Below are 26106 nucleotides of genomic sequence, written 5' to 3'. Positions count from 1 at the left end.
TAGTGTCGAAGGCTTGAAGCGTTGGGTAGAAGCCACTGTGCTCCCCTGTGTGTGTTACTGGCTGTTTGATGACTGGATAGTGTCACATGAATGTCAAGATCAGCTTCCTGCACTGGCATGGTGCCAGCTGGTCAGAGTGGCCACCATCACTTCCGTTTTGAGTATACTCAAAATTGGCGGGCAATCTGAATACAAAATAATGGTAGTTATCATCTGGAGTGAAATTGGTATTTTCTGTCCTTCTGAAATTAATCTATATTATATCTATTTTCTGATATTTGTGGCAGTGCTTTTAGACACTTCATGGATTGAGGTGGAACATAAAAAAAAAATGTCTTTCTGATTCACTGAATTTCTTGCTCCTGAAACAGACGTGTGAAGCTGTATTTCCTCTACTCTGTATGTCTAAGTAACCCTAGATTTTATATTTTTTGCAATATTATAAGCAGCAATTTTTTTCTTCATTATGCAAAGTACCAACAACCTTAGAGGTACTTTTTAAATAAAATAAGTCACTGAAGTTCAAATACAGAATAAGCCACGCACTCTAAAAGCAGCTGGAGTCCAAGCCTTTTGTCCTTTCCTGATGCTAACTCCCTCTCAGCGTGACACTGTATTTCTTGTACCCTGAAGTATGTATGTTCTTGACCTGTAAAATTCTTCTTTTAGGATCCACCTACTTCAGTTTCCCTTGGACTACGCATGGAAGAAATGATTTTCAACTTGGCAGACACACATCTATTTTTTAACGACTTAGAGGTAAGTTCTGATTATTTTATATACTCTTCATGTTGCATGTTTGGAAATAAGTGATTGGTCCTAAAATAACAATGGGATATTATTTTTTGAATATATAATTGGAATAAGGAGATAAAGTAATTATTGATTATATGGTCATGCGTTTTGCCTTCATGGAATTTCTGTTTTGCTTTACTTTGGCTGCTGTATTTCAAAATTCGATTCCACATGATTATTGATAGGGATTAAAAGTTGATGTCAAGAATGTTTTATATTAAACTGTGTTGATTATCAGAAGCTGCAGATTTCTCAGTTACATAATCACTGTTGAGATGGGTTACCTTTAGAATCCAACAGAATTTGTGATCCTTTCATATGCTGTCCATGTCAGACTCTTACCGTATTGGGTCAGATTCTTTTCTGTCTGGCTGGCCCAATTGGTCGTATAACATTTTAGTCAGGCCTCTGCTCTTCGGGTTGCCAGAATTCCTTATGTCAAACTGCTGATGATTTTATTTGTCCTTTATAACCTGGGGGGAAACTTTTGTAAGATGGTTAAATGTGTTACGGGCAATAACAAACATGCTGATCTTGATTAGAAGCTTTTTTTTTTTTAATTTATTTATTTTTGGCTGTGTTGGGTCTTCGTTGCTAGGCGCAGTCTTTCTCTAGTTGCGGCGAGCCGGGGGGCTACTCTCCGTTGCGGTGCGCGGGCTTATTGCGGTGGCTTCTCTTGTTGCGGAGCACGGGCTCTAGGCACGCGGGCTTCAGTAGTTGTGGCACGTGGGCTCAGTAGTTGTGGCTCACGGGCTCTAGAGCGCAGGCTCAGTAGTTGTGGCGCACGGGCTTAGTTGCTCCGCAGCATGTGGGATCTTCCCGGACCAGGGCTCGAACCCGTGTCCCCTGCATTGGCAGGCGGATTCTTAACCACTGCGCCACCAAGGAAGCCCCAGAAGCATTTTTAAGAATAAAGAATATTGGTTTTCATAGCTCCATTATGAGAAAATATGCCTGTAACTACATTTCACTCCCTTCATAATAGAGAGAGTTGTTTATTTAAATCCTGCTATTAAGCAAGCTTGTGGTAGGGCTGCCAACAGGCATTAATCATCAAGTTGTTGTTTTCCTAGATTTTATAAATGTATGTTATTTCAGACAGGAGAAGAATCTGAAAGATTCAAATAGAACTTTTACTGATCAAAGTTAATTGGCAGCAATTGGCCTTTAAATATTTCCTTATGTTTCCCCTTTTCAAAATCAAGCAAAATGCACCTTATTTCATAGATGAGCCAAAATCATTTGAAAAATGCCAGTGTGTGACAGAACTTAAATGCGGTTTGTTCAACATCTGTCCTGTATTTTGATTTCTTTTCATCTGCAATGAAACTACTCACAGACGAATTGGCAACTTCCAGTGCAATGAAATTATTTAAATGTGCTTCATTTTTCCCCCATTCCTTAGTGAAATATTTATTTTTACACTTAGGGTGAAATACAGAATTTTATTTTTTTTTTTTTTTGCATTTTAAAGTGTTTGCTTTCCTTAAGGAAATTACATGTAAGGCATTACTATTTTTTAAGGTGGAAATATTCCAAGTGAGTGACAAGTTCAGAATTGCCTTTCTAAAAGCTTAATAATCATACTTATTTTTCAAAAGCTGTTTCTGCCTTATGGTTGTGATTCCCTTCGTAAGAGAACAGCACCAAAAAATTCCGTATTTTACTAATATGTTAGAATTCCTTTCCTAAGTTTCGGTTGTTTCCAACGATACAGACTAGGCTGATATTTTCTATTGGGTTCAAACCTGTTACTCTTACTGATGTTAATAGGTGTTAATAGCATCCATCAAGAAGAAATTAGCCGTAATTTTCTATTGTTTTTAAACTCTACCCTCTTAAAAATGACAAAGCTTGACTGTACAGTGCCAAAACTATGTGGTAAAAAGTGAGAAGTTAGGCAAAGTAGTTAACTTGGCATAATATAGACAGAAAAGCTTCCTAACTCAGTTTGGATATAATATAGCCAGATTTTTATTTGTTTACTAACATTATTCACACTGAACTATATAGAGAAGGTCTGAAGTAAAAGTAAATATTAAAAGTTCTAGTTTAGGTTTGTAGTGGATGTAGTTTTTTCATAAGCCCAAATTAAAAAAGAAGAACTAGGGATCCACATAGATATTGAAATATCAGATTTTCCTCTTGGCATGAGGACTCTTTCTTATAAGTAAAGTAGAAAAGAGAATGAAGGAATAATTCAACCGAACGTAAAAATCAATAGTGAAAAATTATTTAAGCTTGTAACCTTCCCAAAATTGATTTTATTTTACTTGCGAATAATATAAAGCAAAAGTATAAATGAAAGATTCACTTAGCCTCTGGCTTCGGAAATTATTTACCTTCTTTTGATTTGTGCAATATTTAAAAAATACATTGGTTTTTATACTTATTTCAATCCTTCATTTTATATTTTTGTAATCAACAAACCTGAGACTGGTCATTGCAAATATTAGTTTCTTTCAAAATAGAGTAAAATTATTTCCTGGCAAAAATAAATGTATTAGCTTAATACCCTTTAGAAAACCAAAATTGTCTCATCAGGCAAAAATGATGTGGTAATGCTTGATTTCACATGCCAATTAGCAATGTACTGTGGTAAAGGACATGAATATTTTAATATATTTTAATTACATGTTTTTAGCTTTTGAAGATCTAGAGTACAGGTAATTTCAAGGAGATTAACAATCTACTGGTTAGCTTGAAGTGTGATTTCTGAACTCGAATTGTTGACTTAAGCCTCGTTTTCTTTTAAAATCTTAACTTTTTGCCAGCCGCTCTGTCTAATTTGGTTAGTTCAAGCTGTGACTTAAAAGAGATTCTCAATAATGAAATACACTCCGTGAGGAGATTCCAGTAACAGTTCTTGTGTTATCAAAGTATTTGCTTAAGATGGTTATTAGGATATTATTTAGGAAATTTTCGATATGATTTTCAAGTAATTTAGAAGTATCGTCCCTGTATTTTAAGACATAAAAAAGTTAACCATTTTAGTTTTAAAAGTCTTATTTGTCATCTCAGTTAGTGAGAGTTTTTAATAAAAGCAATCACAATTTAATTCTGTTGACACTTCAGGAAAAAATAAATAAAATGGAGAAAGCTGGTTTTTCGAACCATTAAAAATGTCTGACATGTGAAGGACCATGAGTGACAGGGAGACACAATTATCAGAGGAAATAATATTTCCCCCCCACCCAGAGAAGCGTTTAGACTTGAGTTCCACGCACTCCTGGCTTTCCTATTTCCAAGTCTGACTAACACCCTGCGTATCATTTTACCAAAAGGTCTCCGTGTGCAATCCGACGATGCTTATTATGGAAGTCATTTTTTATGAATGACAGTATGCAGTTGGAGGGTTTTTTCCAGCTTCTTTAGTAAAGTCTGTCTCTTTCTGACTGAATGGAGAAAGAGCTCTTTCTGTTGGATTTTTACTGAAAGGTGATCGACCTTCTGAATACGATAACATTTCAGTTTAACTTGCCTTTTGTCGATTCTCCTGCTGGATTTTTCCACAATTAAAGGATGATATTTCATCAAGATTAATATGAGTCTAAAGGAAAATAAGGCACAAGCTGATGTCGAATGTTCTCTTTCTATCTGGTGTTAGGTAATATCATCTCACTGGCGTTATGGTTGCCATCCTAACTGATGTTATCAACATGGTAGCCTCCAAGAGTCTCTGCTCTCAGGCCACAGGGGTCAGGGTTGGGAAGTAGCAGGGACCCGCCTCTCGTCTTCTGGGTTGTACACACCACGTTCGCCTAGTCAAGTGTGAAACTGTGCTATAACTTTCTCCTTCACGCTCCTAGTATGTTGGTTAGTTGGGACAGACCAGAGGATTCTTCGGTGTCAAGTTTTACAGTGTGAAAACCCCAGACCTTTCTTGGGCCTTTGACATGTAGACTCCTGTCCCAGGTTTGATTTTCAATCACCTACTCTTGTAGCTCCTTGTTTTCACATTTTCTATTTAGAAAAGGCCTGGGACCAAAGGTTCTGGTCTCAGTAGAGCTGGGTTTGATGAGTCAAAGGCCAAGGAAAGGCACCATGGACAGTCTCCAAGTAATGCCATAATTTAAAGCAAGTAGGCTATAATGAGTTTTCTTATAAAGCAAAGAAATTAGTTTGCCCCTTGGTTTCATTCAGTCTTTAAATTTGCAATAATATGTTATGAGTCTAAAACTTAGGTTATCGTCTGTTAATTATTTTAATATATCTTGTTTATAAATTGATTTTCAGCTAGGAAAAAAATTCTTCCTTCAAAATATCAGTCATGCCAATGCTAAGTAGCTTTGATCTCAAGCGAAGCGTTCTGTAGTGACCTAACGCTTGTGCTTCCAAAAGTGGAAAAGTTGTAAGCTAATCGAGAAGTTGACTTTTTGAGTGGAAAAGTATAATTCACCTACAAAGTGCTTTGTTGCTAAACAAGAATGAACTCTGATGCCCAGGGTCCAGCTTCTTTGTAGACGCAGGATGCTCTGGTTCCATAGGTGCTTGTAAAGAAGACACTTCCGGAAGAGCTTGAGCTGTTTTCTTCTTTCAGTGCATGTCACAGCCAAGAAACAACTCTATGAAAGTGTGTGGGCCTATCAGTAATTGCATTCTAAACATAAATGTACCCTACATTCTAAACATAAATGTAGGCATGTGTATATGCCACTTGTCATTTTCAGCTCTGGACACAGGCTTATGTATATGTATTTAATTTTCTTCTGATAAATTCAGCAAACATAAAGGATTCCATTTTTTAAAAAATCCTAGTAACATCCTTCATAACACCTAGAATATTGCCCTATACATGTTGACCATTAATGAGTATTTGTTAGATTAAATTCTTATCTGTTGCCTCAGATAGAAGATCGATTTCTGTGTCCTTTCCCATGGAAGACAATGGACTTGACCTTGCCTTTCTGTTTTAAGATGGGTTGCTTGACCTCATCTATTTTCTTAGTTAATAAGAGTAACACCAAAGCCCTCAGTTTAGGAGGCAAAATAAGTTTGCAAGCAGCAAATGATTATTAGACAAAATACATATTGTAACTGGTGATCAAAATGAAGCAATACCCGTATTTTATCCATTATTGTTACTCATGAATAAGTATGTATTCTTCCTATCTCATCATTTCTCACAAGATTCTATCATCTTTATTTTATCTGAAGCAAAAAAATAGAAACATAAACCTATATTCCAAGACTTCCTTGATTCGGATGTTTACCAGAAAGTTAGGAGTCAAAATATGTGGCTGTTTAACATAATAAAAGATATTTTCCTTTTACCAACAGCCAACGTTGTACTTAGCAATAAAATAATAAAGGCAAATTGTCATAAAGATGGAAACAAAATAAGAATGTCCTCTGTCACTACTGTTAGTCTGCATTGTTCTAGGAATTTGGAGCAGCGCAGTAAGATATGAAAGAAATAAAATGAAAGATTAAAATTATTGTTTTTTTGCATAATATTTGATATACATAGAAAACTGAAGAGAATCTCCAGGAATTGTTTTAGAATTTACAGTGGGCTTCAGAAAAGTAAAAGACTATAGAATTAAATTAAAAAATCAATAGCCTTCTTCTAGCCACCCATGTAGAAAATTTAATTAAATTATAATTTTTAAGTAACTGCAGTAACTATAACACACAAAAAAAGATTAAAAGGAAAGATAAGGAGTAACCTATATAAGAAGGGTTTATAGGAAATATATGAATAAAACTTTGACGTCCTACTGAAGGATCTAAAGGAAGATTTGAATAAATGAAATTTCTTCCATTCCTTTTCTTTTCTGTAATATGACAAAATTGTTATAAGGTCCATTTGAAGGATAAATAGGCAAAAATACCTAGAAGTTTTGGACAGAAAGCAGTAATAGTGAGCACCCAACTCCACCAAATATTAAATGTTTTATAATTCGACAATAATATGAAGATTTATGTTGGCACGGCTTTGACATTGAACTATAGGGAGAAGAGAGAGCTCAGACACAGACCCAACTTGTAGAAAAATTTTGTATGTGTTAAATGAAACCAGACAAATTAACCAGTGAAGGAATGGATTATTCAGTTTATATACAGAAATAGGTAAATTACAGAGTTAAAATGTGAAAGAATAAAACTCAAGGAGAAAATATAGGTAGATCAAAAGGAGATCTCACGTTGCTTACAGGAAATAAACTTTTGGGTAGCCATTTGGCGGTAAGCGGAGCCTAAAAAAGATTGATACCATTTGTGCTAATTGTACATCTAGGAATTTTTACTTGTCAAAGACAAAGGCAACTATTTATAAATATTTCCAAATTATGGAATTCTGATCATGTTTCATTTCTTGTCCCAGGAGCTGGTTACATGACTATGTTCCATTTGTGAAAATTCATTGAGCTATAATATATACTTTCTTCAACAAAAAGTTATTTTTTATAAAGTAACATTTTGAGGACTATACACACAGACATAGTTTGCTCTTGATTCTGTTAAAAAATTATATACCCTATGTAAAATATAGGCACTACTGTTTCTCTAGCACAGTGCCTGGCCCATAGAAGGCACCCAGTAAGTACGTGTTAAATAATAAATGGAGGAACAAAAAACAGATGGAAAGAGGTACTCTAGAATTTTAATGTTATTTCTATCTGAGATCCCAGGTTTTATTTTCTTATTTGTACTTGTCTGTGTATTCCAAATTCTTTATAACATATATACTAATTTCTTTTGTAGTCAGGGAAGAAAACAAACACTGTTTTTGAAAGCCATAGATAATATTAAAAGACAAAGCTATTTCTAACCAATAAAATAATCAATATTATTGCAACTCATTAAGAAAAACCTAAAGAAATTAACAAAGGACATGAACAGATAATTCACAAGGGAAAAGCATTCAAATTTTCAACACATAGAAAAGAAAGTGTTGGATTTCACCTCTAGTAATCAGAAATGTTAGAGTAAGTGTTCAGCCTCTTGCCCATCAAATTGGCAAAGCTTTAAAATCAGTAATATGGTCTACAGTGCAGTAGGAGGAACACTTGTGTACGTTACTGATAAGGATAGAAATTGGTACAAGTTTTGAGAAAAGTAGCTTGATAATATGTATTCAGAACCTTAATGTATGGATCCTTTTACTCAGTAACTTCACTTTTAACTTCTAAGAAAACAGTTAGAGGCAGAGAATTGATACAATATTAATGAACATTTATTGAACACTTGTCCTAAGTGCTTTACATACGTTATTCCACTTGATACCCTGATATTTCTATGATAAGAGCACTGTTATTATCTCCATTTTATAGAATAGCCAAGAGAAGCTTAGAGTTGTTAAAACAAAACTTGTCTAAGGCCACACAGCTGAGTGGCTTAGACAAGTGACTCAGGTCCAGTGCTTTCTAGAAGTCCACTCAACCCCATGCTATATCTCCCACATGGTGTTTTTTTACCACTAAAATATAGAACTATTTTAAATATCCTAAAATAGATGAATAGTGATAAACGATACATCCTCATTGAAAATTGTTTTCAGACTGCTTATTAAATATAGGGAAAATATTCATGGTCCATTTCAAGTTTTAAAAATAGACTGTTCAGTACAGTGTAGCCTTAATGTTAAAATTTATGGCATATTATCTGAAAAGGCTACATAGTATGAGACCAACTATTTGACATTCTGGGAAAGGCACAACTGTGGGTCAGCTGGCTGCCAGGGGTTGGGGATGAGAGGGATGAATTAGTTGGAGCACCGAAGATTTTTAGGGCAGTGGAACTATTCTATGTGATACTACAATGGCGGCTACATGTCATGAGACATTTGCGCAAACCCATAGAATGTACTACACCAAGAGTGAACCCTAACGTCAACTATGGACTTTGGGTGGTGATGGTGTGTCAATATACGTTTATTGGTTGTAAGAAATGTACCGCTCTAGTGTGAGATGTCAATACGAGGGGAGGTTATGCATGTGTAGGAGCAGGGGGTATATGAATAATCTCTGTATTTTCTGGTCAGTTTTGCTATAAACCTAATACTTCTCTAAAAAATAAGGTTTATTAATTTTTTTAAAAAGTATGGCGTATTAAGAAAACTGGAGGAAAATACAGCTTTAAAAGCTACCATTATGTAACTTTAAAAATAAGCAGTCTACAGAATAAATTGTACTGTATAATTCTGATTTTAGCATCTATGACATATTAAAAATAACTGGAGGTGAATACACTATAATGTTGCTAGTCTGGATGATGGGGTTATAAATACTGTGTCTCTGTTGTGCTTCAAAACTGAGATGCTTATAGCATTGCGTAAACTCTTTATACCTTCTGCCCTTCATTCAATAGTCAATATATATTTATTAACTTTCTCTTTTTTTTTTTTTTTTTTTGCGGTACGCGGGCCTCTCCCGTTGTGGAGCACGGGCTCCGGACGCGCAGGCTCAGCGGCCATGGCTCATGGGCCCAGCCGCTCCGCGACATGTGGGATCTTCCCGGACCGGGGCATGAACCCGTGTCCCCTGCATCGGCTGGTGGACTCTCAACCACTGCGCCACCAGGGAAGCCCTATATTTATTAACTATTAAGTGCCAGGCACAATTCTGGATGCTGAGGATGCAGCGATAATTGAGTGAAGGTTACCCTCTTCGTGGAGGGGAAGTAGGAAATAAACACTATGTAAATAAAATAATTTCAGGTAGAGATAAGTGCTAGGAAGAAAATCAGAGTGTAATTTAAGGGATAAGGGCTCTTTAGCTGAGAGTGGAACATCTTTAGCTGAAATATTCAGGAACAGGTGTCTCTGAAAAGAGGACATTTGTGAAGAAACCAGGAAGTTGAGAGGAAGCAGCTGGAACAGCAAGAAGTCATTCTGGAAGGGGAATGGCCTGTGCAAAGGCCCTGAGGTAGGAATGCAATTTGCTCCTTCAAGAAATAAACGAGAGCTTCATTTGGTTGGGGCAGAGTGAATGGGGGAAAAGTGACAGGGTCCAGATCATGAAGGGCCTTGTAGACTGTGGTAAAGAAGTTGGAATTTTTTCTAATTGCAATGGGAAGCCATTGGAGAGTTTTATGCATGAATGTGATAGACTAGTGTTTACTATAGACTGGTTATCATATGAGGAACTGGACTCAATGAGACCAGTAAGGAGACGGTTGCTTTGGGCTGAGGATGTAGCAGTTCCGGACGTGGTGTGAAGTTGCAGGATTTACAGTATAATTTGGTGGAGGCACCAGCAGAATCTGCTAATGGGTCAGATGTGGGAGGAGAAGGAAAGCAGAATCCAGGATGGCCACTAGGTTTTGACCTGAGCAACTGGATGGGTGGTCACGTTATCTGAGATGACAGAGAGCGCTTTGGGGTGGCGAGGTTGGGGGAAGAGTTGTCCTCAAATATTTTGCATGGAGCATATTAAGTTTGAGATACCTATTCAACATTCAGGTCAAGAGATTATGTACATTTAGGTTTGGAACTCAGAGGAGAGAGGCAAACGTGAAGATATAGTTTTGGGAATCATAGAGGCATGAGACAAAACATCTCATAGGGGAAAGAGGAAATTGAGAAGAGGGCATAAGATTGGGCATCAAACACTTAGAAACAGGACCAAGAAAGAAGAACTTGCAAGAGAGAGTGGTAAGGAGTAGACAGTGAAGTAGGTGGGAAAGTACAAGGCATCACAGAAATCTAGGGAATAGTGTTTCAGGAATGAGGGGGTTGCACTACTGTGTCGAGTGGCTGTTGGATTTGCCAAGAATGTTGGCTGGTAATGACCCTGGTAAGCGCCGTTTCAGTGAAGCGGAAGACGTAAGCCCAATGGGAGTGGGTTGAAAAGAGGATGAGGGTTGACACCGTGAAAACAGGAAAGATTGATTGAGAGTTTCCACAATGACAAAATGCAAAGAGATGGGTAGGATGTGGAGAGGGTCATAGGATCAAGGTGTGTGTGTGGGGGGAGGGGTGGTGGGTTAGTGTTAAAATAGAAGATATTTAGACATGTTTGGGGGTCGGGGGAATGATCCAGTAGAGATGATACAAGGTGTGGCAAAGGGAGGGAGCAGCGGAAGGAGTGAAGTCCTTGGGTTGCAGGAGAGGATGGGATTCAGGACACCAGGTACAGCGTTGGGCTTCAGTAAGAAGGCAGGCAGACTCTGCAGGTGTACAGATGCAGGCAGGCAGCTGGGGTTCCATAGTGGGAGAGGAGGCTGTTCTCACTGTAAAGATACCTCCCGTAATATCTTATGATTTTCTGTCTACCTCTTTCTGCACCTGCACCCCACCCCCAGGCAGTCCCTTGAGAGCGGGGACCGTGACTCGTCCAGTTGAAGCCTAAGCACTAACACCAGATTTGGTTACACAGAGGGCTCTCCTATGTCTTTTTAATTTTTTCCAAATTTTTGAAAGTAATAGTCTACAATGAACCCTACTCTTTTTACAATTTGCAAACATTAACTTTCTAAAAGTAAATGACTGATCACAAATCCTAAAAATAACTGAAATTGTCCAAGAAGTTAAACTTTGATATTATCCTTTTTTTTTTTTTTTTTTTTTTTTTTTTTTTTTTTTTTGCGGTACGCGGGCCTCTCACTGTTGTGGCCTCTCCCGTCGCGCAGCACAGGCTCCGGACGTGCAGGCTCAGCGGCCATGGCTCACGGGCCCAGCCGCTCCGCGGCATGTGGGATCTTCCCGGACCGGGGCACGAACCCGTGTCCCCTGCATCGGCAGGCGGACTCTCAACCACTGCGCCACCAGGGAAGCCCCGATATTATCCTTTTTTAAGTCATATTTTCAAAGTCTTTAGTGGCAAAACACCATGGATGTGCAAGAGGTACGATATAAAATGATATTCAGTGTAGATCCAGTTTAAGGTTTTTCTAAAAAGGTGCGTACATCCAAAAGAAGATAAAACGATTTTCCACATTAAAAATGTTACAAAAAATAAATAATTTCTACAGTAAAAAAGGGATTTACCTCTGGATAGTGGGATGACGCTACCATGAGGTAAACAATAAGTTCTCTTTATATTTTTTCTTTTCTATAGTTAACATTTCTTATAATAAGAAAGTTGTTGAATAATCATGACTCAACTATTCCAACTTGACTCAAAGCCCTATATTTATGTGGTGTGTTATCTTACAATTCTAGGGGTACTGGAGGTTAAACTCACAAGTTCATTCATTCTTGAGGGACCCCTCTGTGCCTCAATTTCTCATCTGTAAAGTTGGATGGTGATAGTACCCACCTCCTAGGGTCAGTGTGAAGACTCAAGACGCGAATACCTGTTAAGTGCATAGAACTAGCTCTAGCCCACAGGAGGCACTAAGGAAGTCCAATCTGCTATTACTCTTTATCGAGTATCTTTGATGCAAAACACTGGAGAGTAGGGCCATGGAGCAAGAAGAGGGGGTGACTTAGGGAGTGGTTAGGAAATGAAGCGCGTGAAATAATAAGTGGTTTGCCACCAAAATTCCCGTGTAGAATTCCAACAGAAATCACACGAGAAAAACAACAGAAGTTCTGCCGGTGTTCAGTTTGCAAATGCAGATGGTCCCAGGCACATCACAGTGTACTGTACTCCTTTTGTTCTTTCCTCATTCACATGCTCCTCCCACCCCTAGTTCCAAGAGGGGACGTTTCCTTTGGGCAGTTAAATAGCTACTGTATCTGGCTTCCCTCACCCTGTGCTGTCCCTTCATGGAAAACGAGGATGCTGGCTTCATGGCCATGGACTGTGCTAGTAAGTTGTCCTTTCCTTGTCTTCTTCCTGCTTCATGTTTGAAGGGTGGCTCCTGGATCTTGCCGGTGGTGTCTGCAGCGTGGAGCAGAGCCTTGCTGTGTACAAAGCAATATAGGAGGGAGAAGGGCAGCAGGCTTTAGGGAAACTCTTCTCACATCAGTACAGAGCATTGACTTTGACTCTCCATCAGCACTGGGAATTCAGTCTTCTTATCTCCAGTGTACGTGTGTGGACAGTTGAAGTGAAGCGATTTTTGCCCAAAGCCACTTGGTTAGGTGATGGTAAAGCTAAGGTGGGAACAGGGGTTTCTGATCCCAAATATCATTGCACAAACCTCTCTAGCCGTGTCCCATGACCTGGCTATTTCTCTGCAACAACATAAAGGAAGTAGTGGCATGTTGGTGCTGTCACATACTGTTGTCATACAGCAGATCCCAATAACGAACGTGTTTTCTCTAATGGATTATTTGTTAGCTTTGTTTCTCACTACGTCTTACTCTACTGTTAGTGGTCACCAAGCAAGCTAAAATCTGTCTTGGAAAGGTTTGGAGGTAGATGGGTAGGTAGATAGGTTGTCAGACAGATAATGGACAGACAGACATGTGCTTGTAAATTCCTATTGTTGAGTAGACAAAAATATTTTAGCTGCCTGTATCTACACTGCACAGAAAAAGAGCTACAGTGCTATAAACTTACTCGTGCTTACTCCATTCTGGACACTATGCTAGGCATTGAGGAGAAGAGATGAAATATATTCACTGCCCTCAAAGAGCCACGATGGGGGGTGAAGATAGAAAAGCAAGAAAACAGTGGGCTTCCCTGGTGGCGCAGTGGTTGAGCGTCCGCCTGCCGATGCAGGGCACACGGGTTCATGCCCCGGTCCGGGAAGATCCCGTATGCCTCGGAGCGGCTGGGCCCGTGAGCCATGGCCGCTGGGCCTGCGTGTCTGGAGCCTGTGCTCCGCAACGGAAGGGGCTGCAACAATGAGAGGCCCGCGTACCGAAAAAAAAAAAAAAAGAAAACAGAGCACAGTATATCTCCACAGTGACAGAGACACATAAGGATCTTAATAGAGTCCAAGGCAGGGTGGCTAACCCAGCCTGGGAGAGAGGTGGCAAGGCAGAGAGGACAGGAGATATGACTTCCCCATGACGTAACGTTTGGTGTGAGAGAGGATGGCATTTAGGAACAGTTTGAGTAGATATAAAGCTCAGAGCACATGTAGAGCAGTTGTGAAGCACATGTAGAGCAGTTGTGAGATAAAGAAGACAGAAAGGGAGACCGAAGCCGGATCATAAGAGGCTTTGTACACTCTGCTAAGGAAGTTGAATGTCATACTGAATGCCAAGGGTAATCACTAAGGAATGTTTAGCATTGCTATGGAGATGAATTGTATTGTGAAGTCAGAGGTGTCAGTAAGATAGGTTAGGAATCACCAGGGTTCATCTGTAGGAACAGAATACGGGGGCAGATGGGAGAGCTCTTAAGAAAGTCGTCTAGAGAGCATGGGAGAAAAGATTTGATGTAATGGGCTGGGAAACAAGAATCTTACTTTCCGGCCTGAACAATAAGGTAGAGATAGAAAACCCAGGACAACTAGCTGGCTTTGGAAGGAAGATGCTAAGTTCGATTTTGAGATGTTGAATTTGAAGTGTGTGTTGGACATCAGGTAAACTACAGCAAGCAGCAGTATATGCGGGTCTGAAGCTCAGAAGAGAGAATTGAGCTTGAAGTCATCACCCATAAAATTGGTTACGATTTCTCAGGAAGAATGTATTGAATGATAAACATTATCTCAGAGCAGGGATCTCTTTGTGAGATTTTTGTCTGGAAACACAGAATCTAAATGCTTGTTGATTCCCTGTTCAGAAACTTAAATAACGTATGTAAAGCAAAAGTGGTCGTTCTAGCAAACTGATAATTGACCTGCCTGTGAAACTATCTTCCTCGTTTTACCATAGTCTCTTTTTTGATTATTTTTTATTGAGGTATAATTGACTTACAATAATATGTAAGTTTCAGGTGTACAACATAGTGATTCACAGTTTTAAAGGTTATATTCCATTTATCGTTATTATAAAATACTGGCTTTATTCTGTGGATGAAGCCACTGGGAGGCAGCGTGGTCTGAGGAACGAGCGAACACTTCTTTGGAAGTGACGCAAGTTCAGGTCTCGCTTAAAACTAATGTTCGACCTTCACCCATCCACCCCGGCAAGCGTCAGAGGTGGCCCAGGGGTACAGTGCAGTTAGGAGAGAGGGTCATCTGGAGCCCCAGCCAATGCCTGGTGCATGGCGCTGGGCCTCAGTATTCAGGGGTGCCTTTCCTTCTTGCCAAATAGAGATGCCACTGCAGCTTTCACGTAATTGGCCGATGGCTGTCAGTTTATTTAAAAATCCTGAGAAATTGACCTGTTGGTGTCACCTATGACAGACTTTCTGTTTAGATTCTTCATTTTGACAGGTGCTCAGTAATCTTCAATCTGGGAGATTTTACTCGCTTACCTTCATAGGAAGTTTGCTTAGTAGAGAAAAAAAATTCTTTTTAAAAAAAAAAAAATTGACGAGTGCAAGAGAAAGCCTGTAACTTCAACTTCCCCAAAATGTGCTTAAGTTGTGGTCCCTGGAGTCTTCTCCCGTTTCGGGGCAGTTACAATAGAGCCTCTATCTGGGCTCAGCCAGGTCAGTATGCTAACAGCATTTCTAAGTAAAAACTTTCTCAATCCTGGATTCTTCTTGCTGCTAATTGTGCGCGACTCCTTTGTAAGGCAGGTAGAGTGCCGGGGCAGGCGGAGAGGATGCCGTTTCTGATCAACAGTATTTGGTGATTTTGTTTGTCTCTTCACAAATAATGGCCGAAGAAGTATCTTCTAGTATTGGTGTTTTGTCAAAAAGTTAAAGGGACCTCTTAGATCCAAGATACCATCCCTTTTAATTGGTGGGAATTGTTTGTTTTAAACACATACTAATGCAGTCCCCCTGGACTTGCAGATAAGATGTTTCTACTAAGCAAAAAGTAAGTAGCTTGGAACATTAGCAGTTGAAAGATAGTATTTAGCATGTATATAATAAGAACATGTAGAGGTGCGGCGAAATCATATTTTCTCTTTTAAAGTAGTAATTATAACCTTTACTTTCTTTAAAATATAAGGAAAATTACTTGAATTCAAAATGACAGAAATGAATAATTCACTCTACTTTCAGTCACATACCTGTTCAAATGGTCGTAAGCAGAAGTCATACCCCATAATTGGCCAAGGCCTGAAGGAAATTGACAAGGGCTTTTCCAAAATCCAGGAGAAAATTTTTAAACTTTATATCTGAGTTAAGAAACAAATGAATTTTGTAAAACTTTTTAGGGATGATAGTAAACAAGATGAAAGTCATGTTCTCAAGGTGCTTAAAGTCACATAAGCTCAGGGTAAGGAGTACTCAGAAAGATGAGGGTGACTGTTGAAACTGTCACAAAGGATTAACGGGAATAAACAGAGCTGTGTGGGGTGGGCTTTAGAGAAGAATGTTCTAAGCAGAAGGTATATAGTGAACAAGGCTCAGAGATTTGAGTGATTAAAAATATCACGTAAGGAAAAGTATAATGTAGCCTAAAGAGATAAATGAATGTCATGAATCTGTCTAAGCTTGTTCATCAGCGTGGTCATTCACTTCAACATTTATCAAGTGATGACTGTTCTATGCACAAAAATGCTTAAATATTAATTGTTAATGAGTAATTAATTTAATTAATAATTAAATATTAATTATTTTAGATGCTTAAAATGGAATTGGAAGGAAGATTGACAGTTGTTGCCCTCCTTAAATATTAGGGAATTAAGAAAATATTAGAAACTATCAGCCATCGCTTGGTTAAAAGAAATATGAGACATGCATAACGTGGAATAGTATACAGCAATTTAAAAGATAATACAGATGATTAATTGATATTAAAAGATGTTTATTCCATATTGTTGAGTGGAGGGGAAAGTAGCTACAAAACGTGTATCTGGTTCTCCCGGCTTTTTGGGTGTGTATCCCGCGCCAAAATTTAAGTTCTACGAAAAACGTGAAGAACGATGGATAATTGAGTGAGTAGGACCAGGAAGAACAATGGAAGAATTTTAAGACTGGCTCCTTCTGAGGGATGGAATTGAAGTTTATTTGTTTTATATATTTTTGTGTTTTGCCTGCGTTCTCTACATGAATATGTATCTTTTGTAATCAGATAAAATAATAAATTTATTTTCATAAAACTACTAAATTTTTAACACCGCAATGACAAAATGCAGTAATGTTAGCAACTAATTTCTGGTTGGGTCGCCCCATTTTTTCATATTAAATTCTGGCAGCCAGGTAATCTGGAAGGTTTCCTTCAGTATCGTCCATGTGCTTGGTCCACACAGAAAAGGAACAGGCAGGAATAAGTTTCTACTTAGAATACAAATAGGGAGAAAAAGACCCATAAAAAGCTCTCTCTTCCTTCAAAGCATTTATTACCTGGTGGGATACACAGATCTGTGTAAGCCTTCATTTCCTTATCCATCAAATATAGAGTTTAAGGGAGGATTGGACATAGCATGCAATATATGTGCCTGACGCATAGTGTCTCTTAATGATTGTTGCTTCTGTTATCCAGACAGTGAGCTCCAGAGCATACATCAGGGTTGAGAAAGAAAAGAATCCATCAGTTTTATTGGTCAAATAATAATAATAATAAAATGCTTGCCAGAGGAATCTTGCCTTGACAGGAGAGAAAGGAGAGAGAAGACATTCCAGCAAGCAATAGACACAACCGTTATGTGGCGAAAGAGGGAAGTGGAGGCCAGGCTGATCGAGGCTGGCCTGAGAGGAGCGTGTGCCTCCTCCAGATGGGCTGTGAAGGAGAGACAGACAGCACTGGATAGGCAAGGTTAAGTCTCATGATTGAAGCCCTTGAATGCCCATTTGCACTGGAATATATAACGTATTTCTAATTTAATTTTTCCAAAGCATCTATTGATCACCTTCTGGTTAAAAGGCAGAGACAGACAGAAACAGAAGTGAAATGTATTACCTGCCCCCAAGAAGCTAATCCTCCACAATGGATTAACTGGAGGATTTCCACCAGCTCTCCCATCGTATTTCCCGGGAGAGCAAAACCTTCTTTGAGAAAACTATGTCTGAAGGTGATTAATGCACAGGCTGGGTTGAAAGGAGAAGGGCGAGAAGCATGATGAATCCCACGTTCCATTCTTGTAGCTTTGTGAGAATTCTAGTTCCTTCTCTGAGAGAAAAATCATAGTAACACTCACTTATACCCTCTCTCTCCAGCCCCTCCCCATGTTTATAAAGGCTTACTGGCATTTTCTGCATCTCGTTTATCTTCGTGTGCTTGGTGCCTGGTATATAAATAGTTGAATACATGACAAAATGAATGAAAGAATACAGAATGTGTGTCCTATATATTTTCTAAAGATATTTTTTCCAGAGGTAACACAGATCATATTAATGCTATATTAATGGTATATAATATACTGTTTTCCTGAATAATATATAAACAACCAAAACATAGTCTTTGTGGCTTGAAATATATAATTCATGGGAAAAGGGGTGGTTTTGTAGGGAGTGAGACTATGAGTATGAACAAGATTTTTCCTTAGTTTTCAGGCACTTGCCCCTCCCCCCTCCCCTACTGACACCCATTGGTTTGGGGCACACCAGAGCCCCCATGCTGGAGGAAACTTACCAGATAGGACAGTTCACACCAAAGTAATGGAGCTTAAGTCATTTACCCTTACCAGAAGTCTTTGTCTTATAAAAGAAGATTGAAAAGGGATGATTTCCATGGGTGGAATTTCAGACCCACTGATACTTGGAAGAGAAGAGAGAACTTTTTGAGTAAGAAAGTGGCCTCCTCTGAGGTCCTCACTCCCCCCATGAGGGGCTGACAGTGAGGGAAGGTGATGATGGAACCTTCCTGAAGCTCATGGGGAAACTTTTTTTTTTTAAGTGCCTATGTCCGTTTCTGCCTACTTTTCTCTCTGGAGTCAGCAATAATTATACGACAGAGGAAATCAGCCTGGAGAATTTTTATTCACTTATGAACTAAGGATGTTATTCCGAGCTACACATTCTTTTACACAAAACTGATTCTTTTTTACCATTATAAAGTCATCTGGCTATATGATAAAAGTTAACTAAAATTAATAAATTGATCTCTTTTAAAGTTTCAAATTTTACTCCTCACCCCTGCAAAAAAGAATCACTTAAAAAATCAATTACATTGAAATATGTCCTTAAAAATTGTCCTGACATATGGTTTGCAGTTCAATAAAGAGGAACCGATAGACATGAACAGTAACAGTAACAGTAGCAACAAACAGGAACTTCTGTTTGTTGCAAATATTGAATTTTAGAGTGAAAAATTATTTCAGGAAAAAAGAGTTCTCTTATAATATGACCTGTTTAATTATTGCAGCTTTAGTTCATTGGTTTATGTGTGATCAAAACAGAAATATTCCATGTAAATGAAAACATCTAGTTAAATGCTTCGTGAATATATTAGTATGTGATTAATTTTCTTCAAATGGCAGAGAAGGTTAAAAGAAAGTGATTACAGAAAAGTATAAAAGGTTTCCTGGTTTGGGTATGTTTCCATGCTTCTAGCAGCAGGTTTGCAATAAAAAGAATGATTTTTATGAGAATATGGTTATTCACAGCAAGACTAGAGCTGGTGTCACTGTGAAAAATTCTTCTTTGGTAGATACTCTCAGCAGGAATAATCTAAAAGAAAGGCAACAGGAATTACAAAGAACACTGTGGCCAATGACAAATTATGTTTGCAAAATGATGGGCAAACCCACTGAAAACGGAGAAATCAGTTCAGCAGTAAATCAATGTCTTATTCTTAAGAGTAGTCCTGACATTCCAAAGAATGACATTTATATTAGATATGTGCTGAGTTGTCCTTTTTTTTAAGGCTCTGAATTATTATTTTGTACCTTGTCAGCCTGTAGTCTTTTATCTTACTACTTGATTTTAAGTTCCATGATATAATTAAAAACATGTATGATCTTTTAATGAAAAGCTGTATAATACAATTTGACATATCAAACATTGATGCACTGCCCTATTTTTGTATTTGAAGGTATAAAACATTTTCACTGATTTCTCTGCAAATGTGTAAAATGCCATATCTTTTTGTATTAGCTGAATGATAAATGGAGCTGTGTATTTGGGCCAAAGCTGTTTATGTATAGTATCACGTGGTAGGGGTATAGAATGCACTGAAATATAGTTTGTGCTCTTGCACAAAACATAACTTAAACAAAAAAAGATGGATCTGGTAGCATTAGATATTAGGCATTCACTGTATACCTTTTCATTCACTCTGTGCTTTTTAGTCACTTTATTTTTTTATTCATTGTATATTTTTTAAAAAGTAAAGAAAGTTATGTGTTGATATCATTTGATCAAATGTAATAATATGCCATAATTATCAATTAAATGAATCCACTACTTTTAGAGACACAGTGTTGAACGACTTTAAATAAGCCCATTTTATTTTAAAAGCTCATTTTCAATTCTTTCTGGCTTTCATTAGTAAGCCTTTCTTTTCCTCACCCTAAGGTGGAGGGTGTAAATAAAGACAAATATATTTAATATAACCGTGAGGTAAAGAAGGTATTCATGGTTAGAAAGAAGGAACTCCAAGCAGAGTGAAACTGACATATTTATTAACACTGTACCACTCTCTAAGAAGGAACCAGCTTCATGTAATTCCTTTGGGATTCTTCGAGCAGCATGCTGCAGTGGTATTATCATGACATCTTACTTTTAATGAGCACATTTTTAAAGGAATTAATATTATAAGAAAATATTACAAATTTAAAAACACGCTCTCATCTTTTCTTTAATTATTGTTAATAAGAAGCTTGAGAGTCCTGTAATTTTTATTTAGTGATCTTAAATATTTAGTATAACTTCGTACATATACGAAAACGTAGCTTAAGCGCTTTATCTTTTGCCTTAATATGCCATCTCCAGGTACTTTCAGTAAAGATTTTATTCTCTAAATGTTTTATGAATATTCATCTAAACAGAATGAGATTGAAGTAGTTAATATCTTGCCTTTGTTGAAACTGCTGTAATTCAAATCTTGGGTTTTGAATCCAGGTACCTAGTTCTCCTAGCTAAAGTAAACATGATTCTAGTAAAATCTCTCTCTCGTTTATATAATCCCTACAGGGTATGGTAACATTAAATATATTAAAATACTGTTTTTCTAAGTAAGAAACAATAATTAAAAACAGCACGTGTCTCCACAAGTTGCATCTTACTACCAGCTCTTAAAAATAGATGTTAAAATTCCTCTTATCGGTTTCTGAGATTCAAAATTCTGTTTTTATTTTATGTTTTCCTACTGGCTTCTATAGTTGTGTCATCCTATTCCTATCAAAACAGATAGGGATATTTAAACATTGACTTAAAATACGCGTTGGCACGGACGCTGTGCCGAGTTTAAAGTGGGAATGTGGAGATAAATTTGTCCAGCTCTATTTTAATTCCTTAACTTGGTGTTTCCCAAACTGTCAAACAGAATGATTTCAAAAACTCCCTTTGTTCCTCATCTCCCGTGCCTCAGCCCTGGGTAATCTGCACCCTTTTCTTTTGCAAGGAAGCATTGTAGTGGGGTAGCACAGGCAATCGGCAGGTCACAAGGTGCACCCCAGACAGGCATGACAGGTCCTGCCGCTGAGCGCCAGAGTCACCGGGCTGCAACCCGGATACCCTTCTTTCCAGGTGGCCCGCGCTGCAGGCTTGCCGCCAGTCCATGGGGAGGGGCACAGGGACGCAGCAGTTCTATGGCTTCTCATTGCATCCATTTGAAAGTGCAGTGAGGGTTTGAACACACCTATAGAAAGCACACTACAAGCATATTATTCCCCATCAGTAAGTCTAAATACACAGCACGTTGATCGAACAGCCTCCTTTATAAAGCAAAAGAGCGAAATATGCAAGTAAAACCCTGGCTTCTGCAAATTTACTCTCAGACAGAATTTCTTTCTTTTTTTAATTGAAGTATATAATTGATTTACAATGTTGCGTTAGTTTCAGGTGTATAGCAAAGTGACTCAGTTATACATATATATTTTTTTCAGATTCTTTTCCATTATAGGTTATTACAAGATATTGAATATAGTTCCCTGTGCTGTACAGTACAGACAGAATTTCTTAACCACCGAGCTCAAAGCGCTGACTCTAATTGTCAGCGAATTAGAAGCAGGATTCTTCACGTCTTTGTCATTAATTAACTTGTTTGTTGACCACTCCTTCCCCCTACATAGAACTTCTGAATAACAGAAAATCTCTAGGGATGACCCATTTCACCTTACTTTTCCAACAAAGCTATGCAAATATCTAGGCAGTCGGGAGTTATTTCCAAAAGCCGCCATGGAAATCACTCCCTTAAAACCTGTGTCACTCAAATACTGGTCACCCCGTAATGCCATCAGTACAATTTAGATTTTCTATGAGAAAGAGGATAGCGTGGGCAGATCCACAGGTGCGGGGTTGGGGGGGGGGTCTTTTTTTTTTTTTTAAACATTTTCAAGCACTGCTGATCACTTGTTAACATAAAGCTTTCAGACAATTTGTATGCGTTGTCTCTAAAGTACTAGAAATACTCCTGTACTCTGTATAATTAAACATTTTCATGTTTAGGAATAAAAGGAAAACTTCCTAGTAACTTGTAGATGTCTAAGGTATCAGGCAAGTATCTGTATCGTTGGAGGGGCGGAGGTCAGAGCAGTGGATGTAACTGCTTGATGACAGACGTGGGGAGAGAGAACCCAGCCGTCCTTTCCTTGGCCTTCACCAACTCCAGGGGGTCTCAGTAGGTTCGCTGATGTAGACAATGAAAATAGCTCGTTCTCCGGTGACTCTTTCTTCCTTCCTTCTTTACTTTGTAAAGAAAGTTATTGATACAATTAGTCGGCAGTAAGGTGTCCGTTTTCTCATGGTAAATTTGGGAAATGGAGCAAATACCGCTTCAGTCAGCAGAATCAGGGCTTCTGTAACTCAACTTCTCCAAAGACGTGTTTGTAAGAATTTTATATTGTTCCCTTTCATAACATGCAGGCTGCCTCAAAGTCTTCTAAGTGTCTCTGTTTATTCAAAGCCTGCAGGTTTATTTGGAGTTTATGTTTCTAGTGTCGGATTCAGGGGTATAAACGCCTCAACATCCTGGCGATGACGTCACTGTGCTTGGCACAGATAATAGGACCCATTGTAACTGTCTTAATTCTTTTTATTAATTTTCCTAAATGAATGTGAATGGTATGGTGTATTTTTACATAATTATGGCACAAGTGAAAGGCTTGGGGGGAAAAGTCCAACCACTAAGGTATCAAAGCAGAATAAATATTTGCAGAAAAATTCTGCCATAACTTAATATTTTGCATATGAGCCCCTGTACAAAATCGGAGTTATTCCCGGGGCTTGGTCCAAAAGAACATGTCTGTGGCCCGGCCCTGGAAGGCCAGAGATGATGACGGATCAGAAAAAGGTCAGCTTGAGTCGCAGTGCCAAAAATAATGACAGAAGGGACCAAAAAGGCAGAATAACAGTGCAACCAGAGTTCTGAGAGAGACTGTGCCTTTGCCGCCTGGCCGTGAGACGGTACTCACGTGGCTTGCTTCCGCTCCCAACCTTCCCTCTCACCTCTGGGACCTGCTCACTAACTGCACAGAGTCCCTGTGCATCTCTAAGTCTAGACCTGGTATTCAGTTCTGCTTCATGCGTTGGCAGTTTTCCCCAGCCACGCATGTGAGCATTTTACAATCCAGCCCCACGAGTGCTGAGATGCCTGGGCTGAGGGCCGGGAGTAGCTGAAGCTTGGCGAGGGTAAACTTTGGTCATTTGGTTTGTGGTGTTTATCTAAAGGATGCTCCTAGGAGGCTCTCAGGTAGAACAGAGCCTGTAGGCCAGCACCTGTAGGCTCAATCTCACGCCTCCCTGATCGTCGCCAACTGCCCTCATTCAACTCTACCGTGACTGTGACCAAAATCCTTGTTCCTGGCTTCAAGGCTCCTATGAGGACATGTGTCAAAGTCACACTAACACCTACGCTCTCCCTGCCTACCATTGTGCCCTGTCCCCTCCACCCCAGTTCCCATGATGGCTCTCCTTCCGGAAGTTTCTCTCTGGAGTGCCATTTGGAGGCATGGTGGAGAGATGAAGGGGCGGGGCTTGAACTGGAGAATGGAGGACTCACATGCCGAGCTCCGGGCTGGGAGAGGGGCTGTGGTGACAAACTCTGGACCCAGGTGGGTGTGGGGCAGACGAAGGGGAGGATGCATCCTGGAGCAGGGGTCCCCTAAACGTGAAACAACGGGCGAGGCGCCAGTGGCCCAGGTCGTGGCCACCTGTCTACACTGTGTGAAATCCAGGGATCCCGGGAAGAAACAGTGAATGGGGGTCAGAGACCTGTATAAGTGTCTCAGCACTTAGGTTATTTAACTTTTCTGAATCTTCATTTATTTGCATCTATAAAATGGGTTATAACATTAAATACTATTTTGTGTTCTACACAAATAACAGTAATTCAACTCAACAAGAAATAGGAGTCTGTATAAGAGAAACCGTGGGCCTGCCTCTGCAGGAACTCCACAGAAGTATAAGAAACGACTCAGAGTCGCTCGCCGTCACTTTGAGGGAAGGAGGAATACGCTCTTTGCGGGACACGAAGTGTCAACACGGGACACTTTGGTAACCGAATGTCAACGGATGGTGCTTTAGGACTTTTGAAAAGGGAGGGACTGAGCTCAGGATGGCAACAGTGGGCCAAATGCGTTAGCAATATCTAATTCGGTATTGTGAAATTTTCCTAGTGAAGGTTAATCACAACTGTGCCCAGCACTGGCCTGACTCTTCCTTGGAATCTCTTTGTGAGGTGTGGGTATGTGTGAAAACTGGTTAACTAAAAATGTTAATTATATATTCCTTTAGGATTGACGTGACGCAGAGCCTTTACGCAAAAATACTGATTTTGACATGCCTTTGGAAAGCCATGAACAACAAATAACTCTTTGCCCACCTCTTGATCCCTTTCCAGTCCCACATTAATTCTCACATCTATAATTTGGGGGGCAAAAGAAACTATGTCCAAGAACCTTCCCTCTCACCTCTGGGACCTGCTCACTAACTGTACAGAGTCCCTTTGCATCTCTAAGTCTAGGGTATTTCCTAGAGAGAAGGATGGCTTGCCCCAAAAGTGCCACCTTCCCCTACTCCACCCCACAGCCATTCAAAAGTAGAGGACCGGCGTTGACAGTCTGGGATCAAAAAGCTATGTTTTGTTTCTGTTACCGCAGCTTCAGCGATTGTGAACCACCTCTAGCTGTCCACCATGTATGTCTGTATTTGATTACTTTAATCACAAAAGCAACCAGAATTAACAGTGGGCCAGGCTGTCCCTCTCTGATCTAGCAAACTATAATTTCAGTTTTTCAGAGCTCTGCAACCCTCTTGGACTAAACAGAATTCCACCATTCAGCAAGAGGATAGTCCCTTGTTTTTATTTATTTATTTTTTGGGAAACATGTACATCTATACATTCTTTTTTTATACTCTTTTCCATTATGTTTGATCATAGGATATTCAATATAGTTCCCTGTGCTATACATTAGGACCTTGTTGTCTATCCATTCCAAACGTAAGTTTGTATCTACCAACCCAAACTCCCAATCCAGCCCTCTCCCTCCCCCTCCCCCAACCCTGGGCAACCACAAGTCTCTTCTCCATGTCTATGAGTCTGCCTCTGTTCATTTGTAGATAGGTTCATTTGTGCCATATTTTAGGTTCCACATATGAGTGATATCATATATTTGTCCTTCTCTTTCTGACTTCATTTAGTATGATAATCTCCAATTGCATTCATGTTGCTGCAAATGGCATTATTTCATTCTTTTTTATGGCTGAGTAGTATCCATTGTATATAGGTACCACACCTTCCTTATCCATTCATCTGTCGATGGACATTTAGGTTGTTTCCATGTTTTGGCTATTGTGAACAGTGCTGCTATGAACATAGGGGCGCATGTATCTTTTTGAATTATAGTATTGTCCAGGTATATTCCCAGGAGTGGGATTGCTGGATCATATGGTAGTTCTATTTTTAGTTTTCTGAGGAACCTCCATACTGTTCTCCATAGTGGCTGTACCAACTTAACATTCCCACCAACAGTGCAGGAGGGTTCCCTGTTCTCCAAGAGGATAGTCCTTTGGATTCCAGGGGGGTTCTGCAGCATTTACCACAAGTGTAATTAACTTAGCACATGTGTAGCTGGTTAAATTAACTTCTGGCCCTCCTGCTAAACTGTAGGTGCCTTGAGGGCAGGGACTGATAACTTGATGCTACTTCCAAGGCAGAGCCAGCTCCTCCGCTTGCCACCTGCCTGCCCATGTAACTCTTCCCCTCCTGCCTCAGGGCCTTTGAACGTGCTCTTTCCTTGGCCTGCAAAGCTCTTTCCCCAGATAGCACCACAGCCTTGCATATTCCCCTCGCCTGCTGTATTTTTTCTCCTTAGCACTTATTACTGTCTGATTGTACATTTTGCATATTTTCTTGTTCGGGTGTCTC

At 39.2% G+C, this 26106-nt stretch overlaps 1 protein-coding gene across 1 annotated transcript in view; it reads left to right on the top strand.

The window, feature by feature from the left end:
* Positions 1-26106, top strand: part of EYA1 (EYA transcriptional coactivator and phosphatase 1) — a 159307-nt gene that overhangs the window by 108856 nt on the left and 24345 nt on the right. The window contains exon 12 of the mRNA XM_019925191.3: positions 670-759. Coding sequence (XP_019780750.1) covers positions 670-759 — 90 coding nt within the window. The remainder of the gene's footprint in view (positions 1-669; positions 760-26106) is intronic.

Source organism: Tursiops truncatus, chromosome 17 (genome assembly GCF_011762595.2).
Source record: "Tursiops truncatus isolate mTurTru1 chromosome 17, mTurTru1.mat.Y, whole genome shotgun sequence".
NCBI lineage: Eukaryota > Metazoa > Chordata > Mammalia > Artiodactyla > Delphinidae > Tursiops > Tursiops truncatus.
This window is presented reverse-complemented; position numbering and strand designations above follow the sequence as displayed.